The 13,360-nt window shown below is 39.3% G+C and overlaps 1 protein-coding gene across 3 annotated transcripts; it reads left to right on the top strand.

Moving 5' to 3' along the window:
- The first annotated feature begins 1,239 nt into the window (after positions 1 to 1,239).
- Positions 1,240 to 12,543, top strand: adad2 (adenosine deaminase domain containing 2). Of its 3 annotated transcripts, none has more exons than XM_039776644.1 (11): positions 1,240 to 1,514; positions 2,885 to 3,044; positions 5,180 to 5,285; positions 5,925 to 6,048; positions 7,264 to 7,392; positions 7,991 to 8,138; positions 8,403 to 8,573; positions 8,898 to 9,112; positions 9,742 to 9,976; positions 11,928 to 12,060; positions 12,233 to 12,543. In XM_039776644.1, the coding sequence occupies exons 2-11, from the start codon at positions 2,899 to 2,901 to the stop codon at positions 12,341 to 12,343; spliced, it is 1,518 nt and encodes a 505-aa protein (XP_039632578.1). In that variant the 5' UTR covers positions 1,240 to 1,514; positions 2,885 to 2,898; the 3' UTR covers positions 12,344 to 12,543. The 3 variants fall into 3 exon arrangements, with proteins under 3 accessions (XP_039632578.1, XP_039632579.1, XP_039632577.1); XM_039776645.1 differs by having other exon boundaries at positions 5,201 to 5,285; positions 7,988 to 8,138; XM_039776643.1 differs by having other exon boundaries at positions 1,242 to 1,514; positions 7,988 to 8,138.
- Positions 12,544 to 13,360: the final 817 nt, after the last annotated feature.

Genomic DNA, 13,360 nt, shown 5'->3' on the forward strand with positions numbered 1-13,360 from the left:
CCATCAAACGTCAGTTTTCAACAACGCGTCACCAACTGGGGAACTCGGTTATCAAAATCCAGCCCGAGTTTCCCACCTCTGATTCCCACAGGACGTTACGTGAATGGTGACGTTTTCACTCGCAAAAACGTTTTTCCGAGGTCCATGAACGCACGGTGACACTGATAATGGGTGACTTTTTCTCAATCACTTTTATGATTTAAAGCTTGTTTTTGCATGTTTTTTTGGGGGGAGGACGAGCTAAAGGTCACACTAAAATATCCTAGAAAACAATGAAAGTTTTGGAAAACCAAAACATGTCTAAAAATTTTACTGAAATGCCTTGCTTACAAGCTAACAATTTTGATGCTAGGAAGCTAGCATGCTGAGTAATGGCAGTGAAAATGGCCGACTGCCCCGTCACATCAGGCCCTGTCACGGCTGGTCACGGCCCTGTGTGACAGTATTTTATATATCATATTATATTGGCTGAACATGACCATGTTATCCTCATAACATTAACATTAAAATAATAATAATTCCAAATAGGAATACTTACTAAAACTTAATTAAAGAACATAAAACATAGATTTTCCTGCAACAACAAAATCCATAAAGTCAGTCCTGTCATGTCATGTCATGGTTAGTCCTGTCACATCACGGTCAGTCCTGTCACACATCACATTATGATATAAAAATTTACTATTTAAGAAATTATTCATGATTTAATCTCTTTAAATGTGTACATGTACAGTGTGGCGGGGGTATATATCCACTATTGCATATTTGTAAAAATCTGGGATGTAAAGGAAGATTTATTACAATCGCATGAGTAGCCGGTGGTTATTCTGTGCTTATACCATCCACTAAAATTAACCACAAAGTCACATATTTCTTATATGAGTTACAAAACCATGTCAGATACAATCAGGGACATGTGATCAATAAGAAAATGCTATTTGTATCAAAGAAAGTCATTAGGAAACCTTTCTAACATTGATAAATGTGTCTGTGACAGGGCTGGCATTTTAGGGGTTGAAAAATGTCTTTTATTCAGGCATAAAAACATGTTGAGATGGCACGATATGTGTTTCTCATGGCTTAACATGTCCTTCATATGGCTTAATGTTCAGATAAAAAAAAAAAAAAATCTTTTTCCTTCAACGATTTTTAGAAGTGGAAATGTACCTTTCTGGTAGAATGTCCCTGGGGTTGAACCTTTATATACTGTCTATGGGTTGAACTAGAGAAATCGTCATCAGTGCATGACAAGGGTTCAAAATATTGTCAAAAGTTGTTGTTAGAGTAAAAATGGAAATATTAGGCTGCAAGTGTCTTTATATAATCTAATAAGCACGCATTATTGCAGCACCACAACATGAGTCAAAAAATTTCGATTTCCTCCTTTACTTGCCTCCAAGGTTGCCAGTTTCACCAACACGGATCCACGGCTCTGGATCCAGACAGGTGGACACAATCGCGACTTCGTCGTCTCTCTCAGTTTTGAAGAACGCCTAAAGACCTAGCTAGCTAAGGTAAACTTTGAGTTATATGTGGCCACAATTTATTTGAAAGTTAAAAGCGTTTCACTTCGTGCAAACTCGACATTAAATGTGTCTTTTTCTTTGACTGGAAACGTTGTCTGTTGAATCAGAAGAAAGAATTTAACGTTACCTAGCTAAAACATGTAACGTTAACGTAGCTATACGTTAGCAAACATTCTTTCTAAGGTTTGAGTAATGATGAAATAAATTAGTTGACGTTTAGCTAATGTTAACCGTTTTTTTTCAGAGATTTGTTTTAGAACGGTGCAAGTGTTCATAACTGCCGTTAATAAAGCATTTAAGGCAGCTAACGGTAGCTTAGTCGGTAGCTAACGGGGTGTCGCTTCACCCATTGTAGCACCCTCACTAGCTAGTTAACTAGTTAGCTAGCTAGCTGCTGTAACGTCACATTAACCTAGCTAAATACAGTAACTTAATAATATTGGGCAAGTAATATCCTCATCAGTTGGTCGAATGGAAGAAAAGCACTGAGAAAAACAATAATGTTGTGCCCATCAAAGTCTAATTAGCCCAAGGAGGTGATGTCTTTAAAAAAAATGTTGTCTTATCTGTCCAAAACAATAAAATAGACAATTTATAAATGGCAAAAGCAAAACATCGTCATGATTGAGAAGCTGGACCCAGAAAATGATTGGATGGTAGAAAAAAATATTAAATATGAATCTAACTAGCTATCTATTTATCTTCTATCAATGTCGATTGGCTAAATGGTTAAATCATAAGTCAAATCTGTCTTTCCGTTTGTAAATAGCCTAGCTATATAACCAGACTTGGTTTTGCACGTCTATTTGAGCTATTGCTAGTGTTATTGAATCCAGAGTTTGCTACAAATTAGTTTTATGGTCACATATTTCATTTTCGCCATATGAAATAGCATTACACTTTTGGTTAACACTGGGAAAAATAACTATGAAATCACAGAAAAATAACATCTCATGAATCTGAGAAAATGCCTCCACGTTTAATAAATAAAAATATTCATAGAAAAGCTTGTATCACCCAGTTTATAAGGGTTCATGTATAAAGTCAGTTTGTCCAACAAGGATTTGTGAAACATTTGTAAAGAAGTATTTCTTTTAAGTTACTTGTTTTTCCTGCTGCATAATGAAAATGAATAATGGAATTTATGTCTGTAAACAAGGTTAGGCATGTATATGATTTGTTTCTATTCTAGTGATTGTGATATCCTCACCAATAACATTGCATTATGAGAAGTTGAAGGCCACATGAAAGGGAACTAGCAAGCAAGTTTAGGAGTGGCTCTGCTAACAAAAATAGGAAATCCTGTTAACAGTTTAAAGCTGCAACCGTCACACTGACTTCAAATTATTTTTCTACAGGTTGCTTGAAAAGCATGGCAGATCAGGACGCATTTAAATACAGTCCAAGAAGAGGTGCTGCTAGTTTGCATTCTCTGCCAGACCCAAGTTTGCACCATCACTGTCCTCGAGTCCAGCCGACCGATGATGTGCCCGTTTATAGCGATGCTACTGGGCTGAGGTAATGAAAAAGGTGGCAGTGTTGTGTTGTGGTTAGAGTAACACTAGAGAAGGCAAACCTTATTTATATAGCACATTTCATACCCAGGGGAAAATACCGTGTGTTTTATATGGAGAGTAAGAAGAAAAATAAGAGCGAGAACAAGGATGGAGGAGGAGGAGGAGGAGGAGAAAAAAAGATATAGCCTACTGATAATGATGAGGAATATAATACTTACAGTATTAATTGTTATTGTAATAATGATAATATTCATTCACAGCAACCATACAGGAACACTTATATATTGGTTAGTCAATTCAAAGGATGTATTGCACATTACTGGAAGGCAACAGAAAGAAAGAAAAATGTTTAGTAGGATGCACCGAATATTCGGCCACCGAAAATGGCCAAGCCGAGAAATGATCGAGAAATGATCCAGGCCCACGATGGATGCGGAGAACCCGCGTGGAGACGGAGACGGAGCGCGCATGGAGCAGCGCCCAGCGCAGCGCCCAGCGCAGGAGGAGATCAGAGCGCAGAAAAAAAGACTTGTCTCTCTGCACCAGATGAGGAGCATGCACCCTCGTTGTCTGATATGTTCAGTGAAATCCTGCAAGAAAGTGCCTCAAATAATAATAATAATAATAATAACAATAGGTAAGCTATTCTGTTCTTAGGCTACTATATACTGTATGTGACTATCAGATTGTAGCCATATTTCTGCTAGATATTTTTTTAATTAAACTTTAATACTAATTTATACAATTGCAATGCCTTGATTTTAGTAAAGTTAGGACACAGTCATAGCCATAAATGCAATGGTACTAATAATTGGCTTAATTTCTTTCGGTGTTTCGGTTTCGGTTTTCGGTCTTGGTTTCCTCTTTTTTCGGCTTCCCGTTTCGGCCAAGAATTTTCATTTCGGCCCATCACTAATGTTTAGGGCCATTTTAAAAGAAATGAGAGACTGAACACATCTGATGTCCTTTAGGGAGACTACTTCAGCATCTAGGGTCATCAAAACTAAAGGCAGCTACTCAGGACTTTGAGTTGACTCTCGGTACAGCAAGAACCAGATGACCTGAGATGTCTGACTGGATACTTGCTATTAAGCAGGTCTAACATCTATGATGATCAGCTTATTGCTAAATCTACATTTGTCTGGATAAGAGATTTTTTTTTTAGGGTAGCCGGTATCCTCCTGGTCTCATTATGGGCAGAAATTGTTGAGAGCATTTCTGAAATTTTAAGCACATGACAGTGGTGACATATTAACCCTGTTTTAAAACATGACAAATGCACTGTCACTGTGTTTACTCTTGCATTGGGCCTGACTTAATTGTTTCTCTGTTTCACTTTAGGGTTTGTTTTGTTTTGGGGGTGCACTCTATAACTCTGTAACTGTTTCTTTTTCAACTGCGATTTGGCTTTTATTTTGTTGTGGCTGCTTGTTACTGAGGTTTCAGATCAAGCAGGTGAGGACCCTGCTGGCTAGTGTGTCCTGTCCAAATTAAGCACACACACTGTCAGTTACTGAAGCTCATTAATGGGAATATCCATAGTTACAGACAGTAAACCGCAGACAACCCACTGGCTCATTTCATTGTGAAACACATGTCATGTACTTGGTTTGAATCTGCTCTGAACCTTTGTTGCCTTAGTCATCCTCTTTTTCCTTTTATTTTATTTTCTATCAACTATAAAATTGGCAACCAAAACTCTACTTTGACTTAAAGATCAAAATATCCCCCAAAATCTTAGAGAATGTTTCAGCTGAATACCCGAAGTGTAAATGAAGTAGTATGATCTAATTTGAGATTCCACAGGCTATTTCTTGGATTCCCTACTTAAACATGCAGGTAGAGAAAATGGCACCGGTGAGCCATGTAATGATGCTTTACTCTTGAATCTCACCCTCCTCCTAACGCAGACAATATGTGTAGAGAAATGATACTGCTATTGACTGTAAATGGTGGTTAGGAAAATCTAAAAATATTAACAGCCATCTTCAGTTTGACTTGTTATTTAACTGCTTTGCTACGTCACTGATATTCTGTGATGTGCATATGTTCATTTACATTCATCCATACATTTTGATGGATTAGCTGCTCAATTTACAATGTTAAATACTTTCACTGTTTATATTATGATCTTAGGAAAGATCTACCTGCTTCCAGATACCATGACAGAGGTGACGAACCCATAACTGAGAGGGCTTCTATCCAAAAACTCGATTCAGGCGACATCCTATTGGGAGACGAGGTACAGTAAATAAATGGAAAGAGGTAATGTCAGGTATTCCCACTACTTAGTTGCTGTTGCATACAAAAGGCCATGTATTAAATGTGTTTGGTTATTGTTCAGGCTTACACCTAGTTTATTTGATCCCAAAAGAAGAGATGCTATCAGCATGTGACGCACACTGCCTCCAGTAGCCCATTTCCTGGGGGGAAAACATTATATGCAACCTTAGATACAATTTTCTGCTTTCATGATCGTGTCCTTCTCAAACAACCTGAAATGATGTGGGAATAAATGACTGTGTTAAGTCTTAATGAAAATCTGACATCAAAGTGAAATCTAAACATCTGTGATAGTTCTCAGCAGATGACTTGACTGGCAAGTAAAGCAGTGCTTCATACCATTATCCAGCTAACTGGAGGGGTTCAAAACCATCTGCAGCCACTTTGTCACTTACGCTGTGAACAACAGGAATACATTCTCAATGTTAATGTCACATTTTACATGGTCCTTGTATCATCAACAGTATGTTTACATGTGCGGATTGTCTTGAAAACTAAATGCTTTCCTAAATGAACACTAAAGAAATAGGTTCAAGGTTGATGAGAGGAAAAAAACCACAGTTCCTATTTTTTACCAGAATTATTTTGTTTTTCTCAGGATGAAGACTCAGATGATGACCCGGCCGCCCTCTCTCTCGGTGGTATGTCGCCTGCTGGAAGCATACTCTTGGATGAAGAGCTTCTCCTGGACCAGATCAAGGACTTCAACAAACCAGACGAAGGTAAAGTAGTATTCGGGACACTGTGTGATGTTGGCATTCAATATCTAATTCTAGTCTGGCTTCCTGTTGCAGCATGCATCCAAGTTCTTGTCTCTGGTGCTACAGAAGATCTGCTCCCTCCTCAAAGCCACAGTCAGACCCTAAACTCAGGCTCGTCCTGTCCTCTGGACTATTGGCTTTCCAGTCACTCAGAGGACCCAGTGGTCACTTATTTTTGTCTAGGCTCTTCTCTGTCCTTGTCACACAGTAGTGGAATAAACTGCCGACTGAAGTCAGGACAGCAGAGGCATTATACATCTTCCAACACAGAATGAAAACCATAATTTAAGACCTCATGCTAGCACTTATTGCTCTTATTGTAAGACGCTTCATAAGACTAAAGTGTCTTCGAAACAAGTGTTGTAGACACACGGACCATTTTTTTTGATTGGCTTTAGGAGAACACTGCAAGGTAAAGGTTGTCAGGCTTCACCTGATGAAGAAGTTGTGATTGAATAGTAGTGATTGAAATAGAAAGCCCTCTGGAAATTCTAGAATATCAATCTGGGACATAACACTAGATGAAAGTCTGTCTCTGTAGCTAGATAGAAAATACAATACATTGAAGACGGCGGCAAAGCATCAGATGGACAGTGGTAATGTCAGAAAATGACAAAATGGTCAAAAATATTTTTGTTTTGTGGTCACATGGAGCTCAATTGTCCAGGTCCCTTTTCTCTTAAACTACATAGAAGCCGAAATGCTTCCATACACTAGCTTTTAAGATAGGGGGTGCCGCAGATTATATCCATCTGCGGTTGCTCGCTGCGCCACACTAACCAAAACTCAAGAAGTAGCCTAGCGTGGAACATACAGCCCAATTTAGAAAAATTGTTACAGGCGATCATAATGTTGAGAATTGGGTTTTAAATTTCCGATTATTGACTTTTCTGCATCGAGACATAATCTACAGCATCGCGATGCATCTAAGAATCGATGCACCCCCAAATGTACCAATACAAAGCAACAGCCTATATTACATCAGTTTTTTACTGACTTTTATCTGTGCTGCTTTACTGAGAGCAAAAGTATCTTATAAAAATAAAAGGCGAGCACTACGTCTTATCACTTGTATCTTAAATGGGTTTTCAGAACAGCACTAACATGGTGAAGTCCAAAATACATTCTATCCCTGATTACATAAATGTCTTGGTTTTATTTATATCTTTCTTCTAGTTTGGAGAACTGACTGGCACAAGAATCATATGGCAGCAATTAGTAGTGAGAAGTTTGACAGCCTCCTGAAGATGTGTCCTGATTTCCATGGCTGTAAGAGCCACATGGCAGCATTTGTCTTAATAAGAGGTAAGCACCTTTAGTCATGTCAGTGAAACTGTTTTGATATGTATGCTGTTACAGATGAAAAAATGCAGTTTAATGTCAGTTGGACTTTAAGAGGAAGACATTGTTAATTTACAGTATTGTAAATGATAGTTGAATACATGTCTGTTCGTGTTCCTATTCTTTATGCTCAGAATAGTAACATCATTCACTACATTTATCATGCTTGCCCGTGCCAACCATGATTTTGACATTTTGATGCTGAAGAGCTGTTACTTTTTTCTTTTCTTAATTCAAGTCAATGTCAAGTGAATTTTGATTTTATAGCAGAACAACAGAAGTTATCTAATGCCACTTTTCATATAGAGCATGTCTAAACCATACTCTTTATTCAACGTCTGAATAGTTATTGGTCATTTATTTTCAGTCACAAGCTAAGGGTTGAGTGGAGACTGAGGATGGTTTATAAAAGGCATTTCACTCTTGCTAGCTTCTCTTATATTATATCAAGGCTTTTGAAATATATTGGTAAACATGTCTTCACTTCTTCACCTCATAGTTAAATGTTTGACACACAGCATTCTCCATGTCAAAGAAAAATAGTAAAATTTTCCTACAGAAGTGCTGGATACAGCTAATCGTCCAAGTGAGCATTACAAGGTGGTGGCATTGGGAGCTGGCCGTTCAAGCTGCAGCAAGTGGCTTTGCTTCGATGGGACAATGGTCCATGATTGCCACGCCATCATCATCGCCAGACGGGCTCTCCTGAGGTACAAAACTGCTTATATGACTTCCAACAAGGGCCCTAATTTAAACAATCCTACCTTTTAAATACTAATGCAATGTATACACATTACCTTTTCCTCATTACTGGAACATTCAGAATGAAGTCATGACATGCCTTTTCCTGTCTTGTTGGAGCAGGCAGCCTGGATCAGCGAGCTCACTGTCTTGAACCATAAATGGTGTTTTTGGTGCATTGAAAGTGCCGATGTGGCTCAAAGTGAGAATTGTATTTTTTGGCTTGTGTTCAGGTTTCTGTACAAACAGCTTCTGCTGTTCTTTGATGCTGATCCAAAGGCCAAGGAGAACTGTATTTTCGAGAGTAGTGCAGACAGCCCCCAGCTTCAGCTTAAACCCAAGACCAGTCTGCATCTCTACACCAATCAGTGTCCTGAAGGAGCAGCTAAGAACTTCTGCTTCAAGTACTTTTATTCCCTTCTTTTTTGCTTTATTGAAAGCAGTAATTGGAAGTGTGCATGTGAAATGCCTTTGGATGATTATAAATTAAGGATTTTATTCCGAAAGAGTATATTTGACTTCTGAGAATAGTGGCATCCTGCAATTATTGTTATTATTTATGTTTTACTTTCAGTCTAATGCACATTATATTTTGTTACCTTTTGGAGTACAGTAGTTTCAATATGGTTTATGTTTCCATGCTTGTAAGTATGGGTATATACGATTTGTTTTTCTCTTGGTTAGAATGGTATCTAAATGAGTAACATACAACATTCTGTCCTGTTTAGGGGCCCTGCAAATGATATTTGGACCGATATGAAGCTGCAGTGTCATGCCAAGGGCCTGCTGGTCCCTGTAGCCTACCTTGACCCGAGTCTCTGGGGTGCCAAAGTCTGCTGCATATCTGGTAGTGACAAGTTGTGCCGCTGGACTGTCACTGGGGTGCAGGGTGCATTACTGAGCCACTTCATCCAGCCACTCTACATCACCAGCATGGTGCTAGGTGAAGGGCCTTAATGCAATTATTCAATATTTTAGGAAATTATACTAGAGTTATATGAGAAGATTGACTCTCATAGCTGTATGCTAAATGTGATTTACAGCATCGGCTATTTTTTTGCCAGCTTTCCTTCCTGTTTTAGGAAGCAGCCACTGTATTGCGTTTTGCCTCTAAAACCGTGTCTGTGTTCTTCATATTTATGTAGAATTATAGTTTGCTCTTATGTAAAATATGCGGCTCTGGTAGATATTTGCGATTGGTCATGCTGTGCAAACACTGCCTCTTTTTATGTGAACGCGCGCGTCTCTAGATTGTAAAAACCTGGGTTGATTGAACTAGTGACACAGGTTATGCGGGACCGCGGTTAGTGATGCCGGGTAACTGAAATAAATCCAGGGCATGTTGATCCTGCTTCGTATTATAGGCCCTGGTGGTATAATTTCCAATGCATATGGTCATAAACAGTAAGTGAGATGTTTTTGTTATATGATGTACTAGCTGAAATGGGAATAGTCACTTATAAGGATTCTTTTTTTAAATGTAATGTTACATGAATCACTTCTTTTTACTTGTGTTTTTGTAAATTCCTAAAAGATTAAAGAGCAAATATTGAGATTGTTTTATTTATTTAGGGAGCCAGAAGCTCTCAAATGTGGAAGTGTCTGATAACACCAACATGCGACTGGGTGATGGATGGGAGGACTTTCTGCCGCCATCCTACAAAAAACACAACATCATATTTCTCTGCGGCGACTATGTGGGGCCCGTTGGGGCCTCCCCGCAGCATGCCGATCTCAGCATCAACTGGTGCCTTGGAGACAAGGATATTGAAGTTCTGGACAGTAGCAAGGGCATCATCATTGATAGGTAAGATGCATATGCATTTACATTCTCTTTTTGAAAACTGCATGATGCTTTTGAATTGAATGAAATGTCACTAATTTTAAGAAGTGAAGATAACTTTAACTTGTCCCTGCATCAGAAATATGGGACCATTATGATGTCCTGCACTCCTGTTGCAGAGTCTCGACCTGACTAAAAGCTTACCTCATACACTCCTGCAGCCATTTCCAGGAATAGAGTAGAACAGCTTGCATTGCCTGATGTACTGTGCTTGTTTGACTGTGTCACTGAAGCTTGGGGCTCCTGCCATCTCTTGGTTTTGGGGCGGCAGACAACTGCTGATGTCCAGTAGCTAAAGTGTGACACAGACGGGGCTTTCACTGCTGTGTTTTTTTGAGCAGAGATTACAGCCAAAAATAGATTTGAGATCCTGCTTGGGGCTCGCAGTGTTGCTGCGTCTTTCAGCTTTTAGTTTTCGGCGAAACCGTGGTTAACAGTGTTAGGTTGAGCTCTGCAGGACGTTCCAAACAATAAACTAGAATACAAATAGAAAACATTCAAATGTAAGTTCAAGATTACATGACATAAAGTGTGCACGGGGAGTTGAAAAGGAATTCTAAGGATGGCAAGAACTACTTCTAAAAACCAAAACAAATTATAGTGTGAAAACAAAAGGAGATGCTGCTTCCATCGTATGAGACTTCCTTAATTTAGTGACAAAAAAGTAGCATGCCAATTATTCCCAGCTTCTTTTAGCTATGGTTTTCATCACTGAAGCAATCAACTGTTTCCTGAAAGCCTTGGCATGCACCCAAAACCTTTTGAATTATACATAGAAGATTCCATTATACGTAGAATGTATTAGTTATAATAAAAACAAAGGAAGTTTTGAGTAGGATGAGGAATGTGATGGGCTGCAAACATTGTAGTGCTCTCGGAGCAGACCTTAAAATGATATACGTCACCCTGCACAGCCATCTGCAGTGTTGTAGTCAAGACCACCAAAACAGAGACCAAGTCATCACCAAGACCAGAGTGTATCGAGACCGAGACAAGACCAAGACTTTGAGGGTTAAGACCAACTCAGGACCAAGACCAGTGTGCATCCCACGCTGCATGACACGATAAAATGTGGAAAATGCTAACCATAGGAACTCCTCGAATTTACACACTACTGTGTTTTCTTGTAGATGTCGTTTTGCAAATAAACTCCTTACGGTTTAGGTAGCCAAATTTTATTACCGACGATTTGGCTGACCTCTCCCAGACAGCCAGAGCGTCTTCTCCTGTCTCCCGCATTCCCTGTTTAGGGGGCGGGGAGAGGGGGTTAAAAGTTATTAGTTGCATTTGAAGCAGGAAGGTTTACATCCAATCACTGTAATCATGTTAAAACATCAGACAATGCACAGTCAATTTAGTGTTATCCCTGCAGTTGTGGTCTTGACCAGTCTTGAAATAAAATCCCAAGTCCTCCTTTATCCGAAACCGAGACAAGACTGAGTAAAAATGCGGTCGATTCCGAGACCTTCAAAAAGTGGTCTCGAGACTAAGACCGATCTCTAGTACTGCAACACTGGCCGTCTGCGAATGTCAGCTTCTATTAACATTCTCATACTTTTGCTGTAACGGTGCAGAAGAATTGTCTTGACAAACTTTTTAATGTTCAGCACAGCAAAGCCACTGAAGCAGAGACTGCATCCTCCAAAATAGTGTTGGAGGTGCAAACATTGTTAAGACACACATTTTTATATTGACAATTTTTGTCCCCCTGCTAATTAACTGGCTAGCTTGTTTATGACTCATTTGTGTGTGTGTGTGTGTGTGTGTGTGTGTGTGTGTGTGTGTGTGTGTGTTTTTTGTGTGTGTGTGTGTGTGTGTGTGTGTGTGTGTGTGTGTGTGTGTGTGTGTGTGTGTGTGTGTGTATAGTGAAGCATTTATTGGGATATTAGTTATGGTGTACTTTCTTATTTCCCAGCTCTCCATCTGTGAGCGGGCCTGGATTCTCCAGCAGACTTTGCAAAAGAGCCCTCTACAGTTATTTCCTCCGAGTTGCACAGCTGGGTGGTCATAGCTATCTGCTGGATCTTCCCACCTACCACAGCATCAAGGTGCGTGTCAGATATACGTGATTACATGAATGCTCAGCGCTCCATCCGAGAACTGCGGTACTGTAAACCTATCAAGTCTGGTTATGGTGGATGTGACTTAATTGAGTGTTTTGTAACGTTCCTTCATTGATGCAGATTGGATGCATGATGTTGTAAATGGTTTGTTTTGTAGGTGGAAGCCACCGTGTACCAGACAGTCAAAGATCTGGTCAAGCAACAGTTTCTGAGCAACCACGCAGGTCCCTGGAATTCAAAAAAGCTGGTGGACTGCTTTAGCACTTAAATGTGCTCCCACTCAGTAACAGGCCATGTAGAAGTATAAGTTCCTCTTGAGATTTTATTTACTGTTGTTTACTGTGCACTTCATAACAGTGATTCTAGTTTACATCTAGTTTTATGTATAATTGTATTTGATAATTTTTTGTTTGCAGTTCGTGTAGGTGTTTGAGAAAAATAAACGAGATGCCACTGTTATGCACCACAGTTATGTAGTCCGTTTGAATGAGTTGTGGGTGGAAAACCATGGCTTATAGGCTAACATTTGTTCTCCCTCTCAAGTAAAATTGAGCTACATTATCACCCATTATTGCATTTGTAGCCAAAATGTTGTACTGATTAACAACAAATAATTTTGTGTTGATGTACCAACCAAAAAATGTAACCAGTCACTGGTATGGAGAGAGGGTGTTATGAACAGGTAATTCATTTTTTTACAACTTAGTGTTTTGTTTTGCTCACTATCATGATTTTAAACTGGGATCTTACTCATATTTATTCTGATTGTATCCACAGCAGGTCCAGTGTGATTGTGGTCAGGAGTTCAAATCAGCAGCTGAAGCAAAGATATGGTTCAAAGTTTCAACTTCTCTAATATCCTCTCTAGTTTTTATTGCCCTAATGACCCCTATTCCGGTACACAACATTTTGTAGCAATATTATGTATAAGTATGGTTTTACGTATTTTGCTTTTCTAAAATAATTTCCTGACAGTTGTACATGAGACAGATTATCTGTCAAAAAAAATCACATTCCTCTGCCTCCCTCTATTGCTCCTAATGGCATTTGCCAGTTTCCCCTGTGCTCAAATACAAACAACCAATCAGAGTCGAGGAGTCTCTAACTCAGTGTCAATGACTACTCGTGAAATCCGATCAAACCGTCAAATTAGGCAGCGCAGATAAGAATCAAGATTATTTGACTGCATTGCCTGTCTTGTGTCAAATGTTTTCAGTAACCTATTTTAGCACACTGTTTGGCGAGGAAGGTTTGCCATGTTGAAAACAGTCGGGCATAAACCAAG

This window comes from Perca fluviatilis, chromosome 16, assembly GCF_010015445.1.
Source record: "Perca fluviatilis chromosome 16, GENO_Pfluv_1.0, whole genome shotgun sequence".
Lineage (NCBI taxonomy): Eukaryota > Metazoa > Chordata > Actinopteri > Perciformes > Percidae > Perca > Perca fluviatilis.

What these genes read in the sequence shown, in the direction of transcription:
- adad2 (XM_039776643.1), top strand. Translation starts at nt 2,899, where the DNA reads ATGGCAGATCAGGACGCATTTAAATACAGTCCAAGAAGAGGTGCTGCT. An exon ending in CTTCAACAAACCAGACGAAG is followed by an intron (nt 6,049 to 7,263) that starts GTAAAGTAGTAT and finishes TCTTTCTTCTAG; the next exon opens with TTTGGAGAACTGACTGGCAC. An exon ending in CCACCTACCACAGCATCAAG is followed by an intron (nt 12,061 to 12,232) that starts GTGCGTGTCAGA and finishes TTTGTTTTGTAG; the next exon opens with GTGGAAGCCACCGTGTACCA.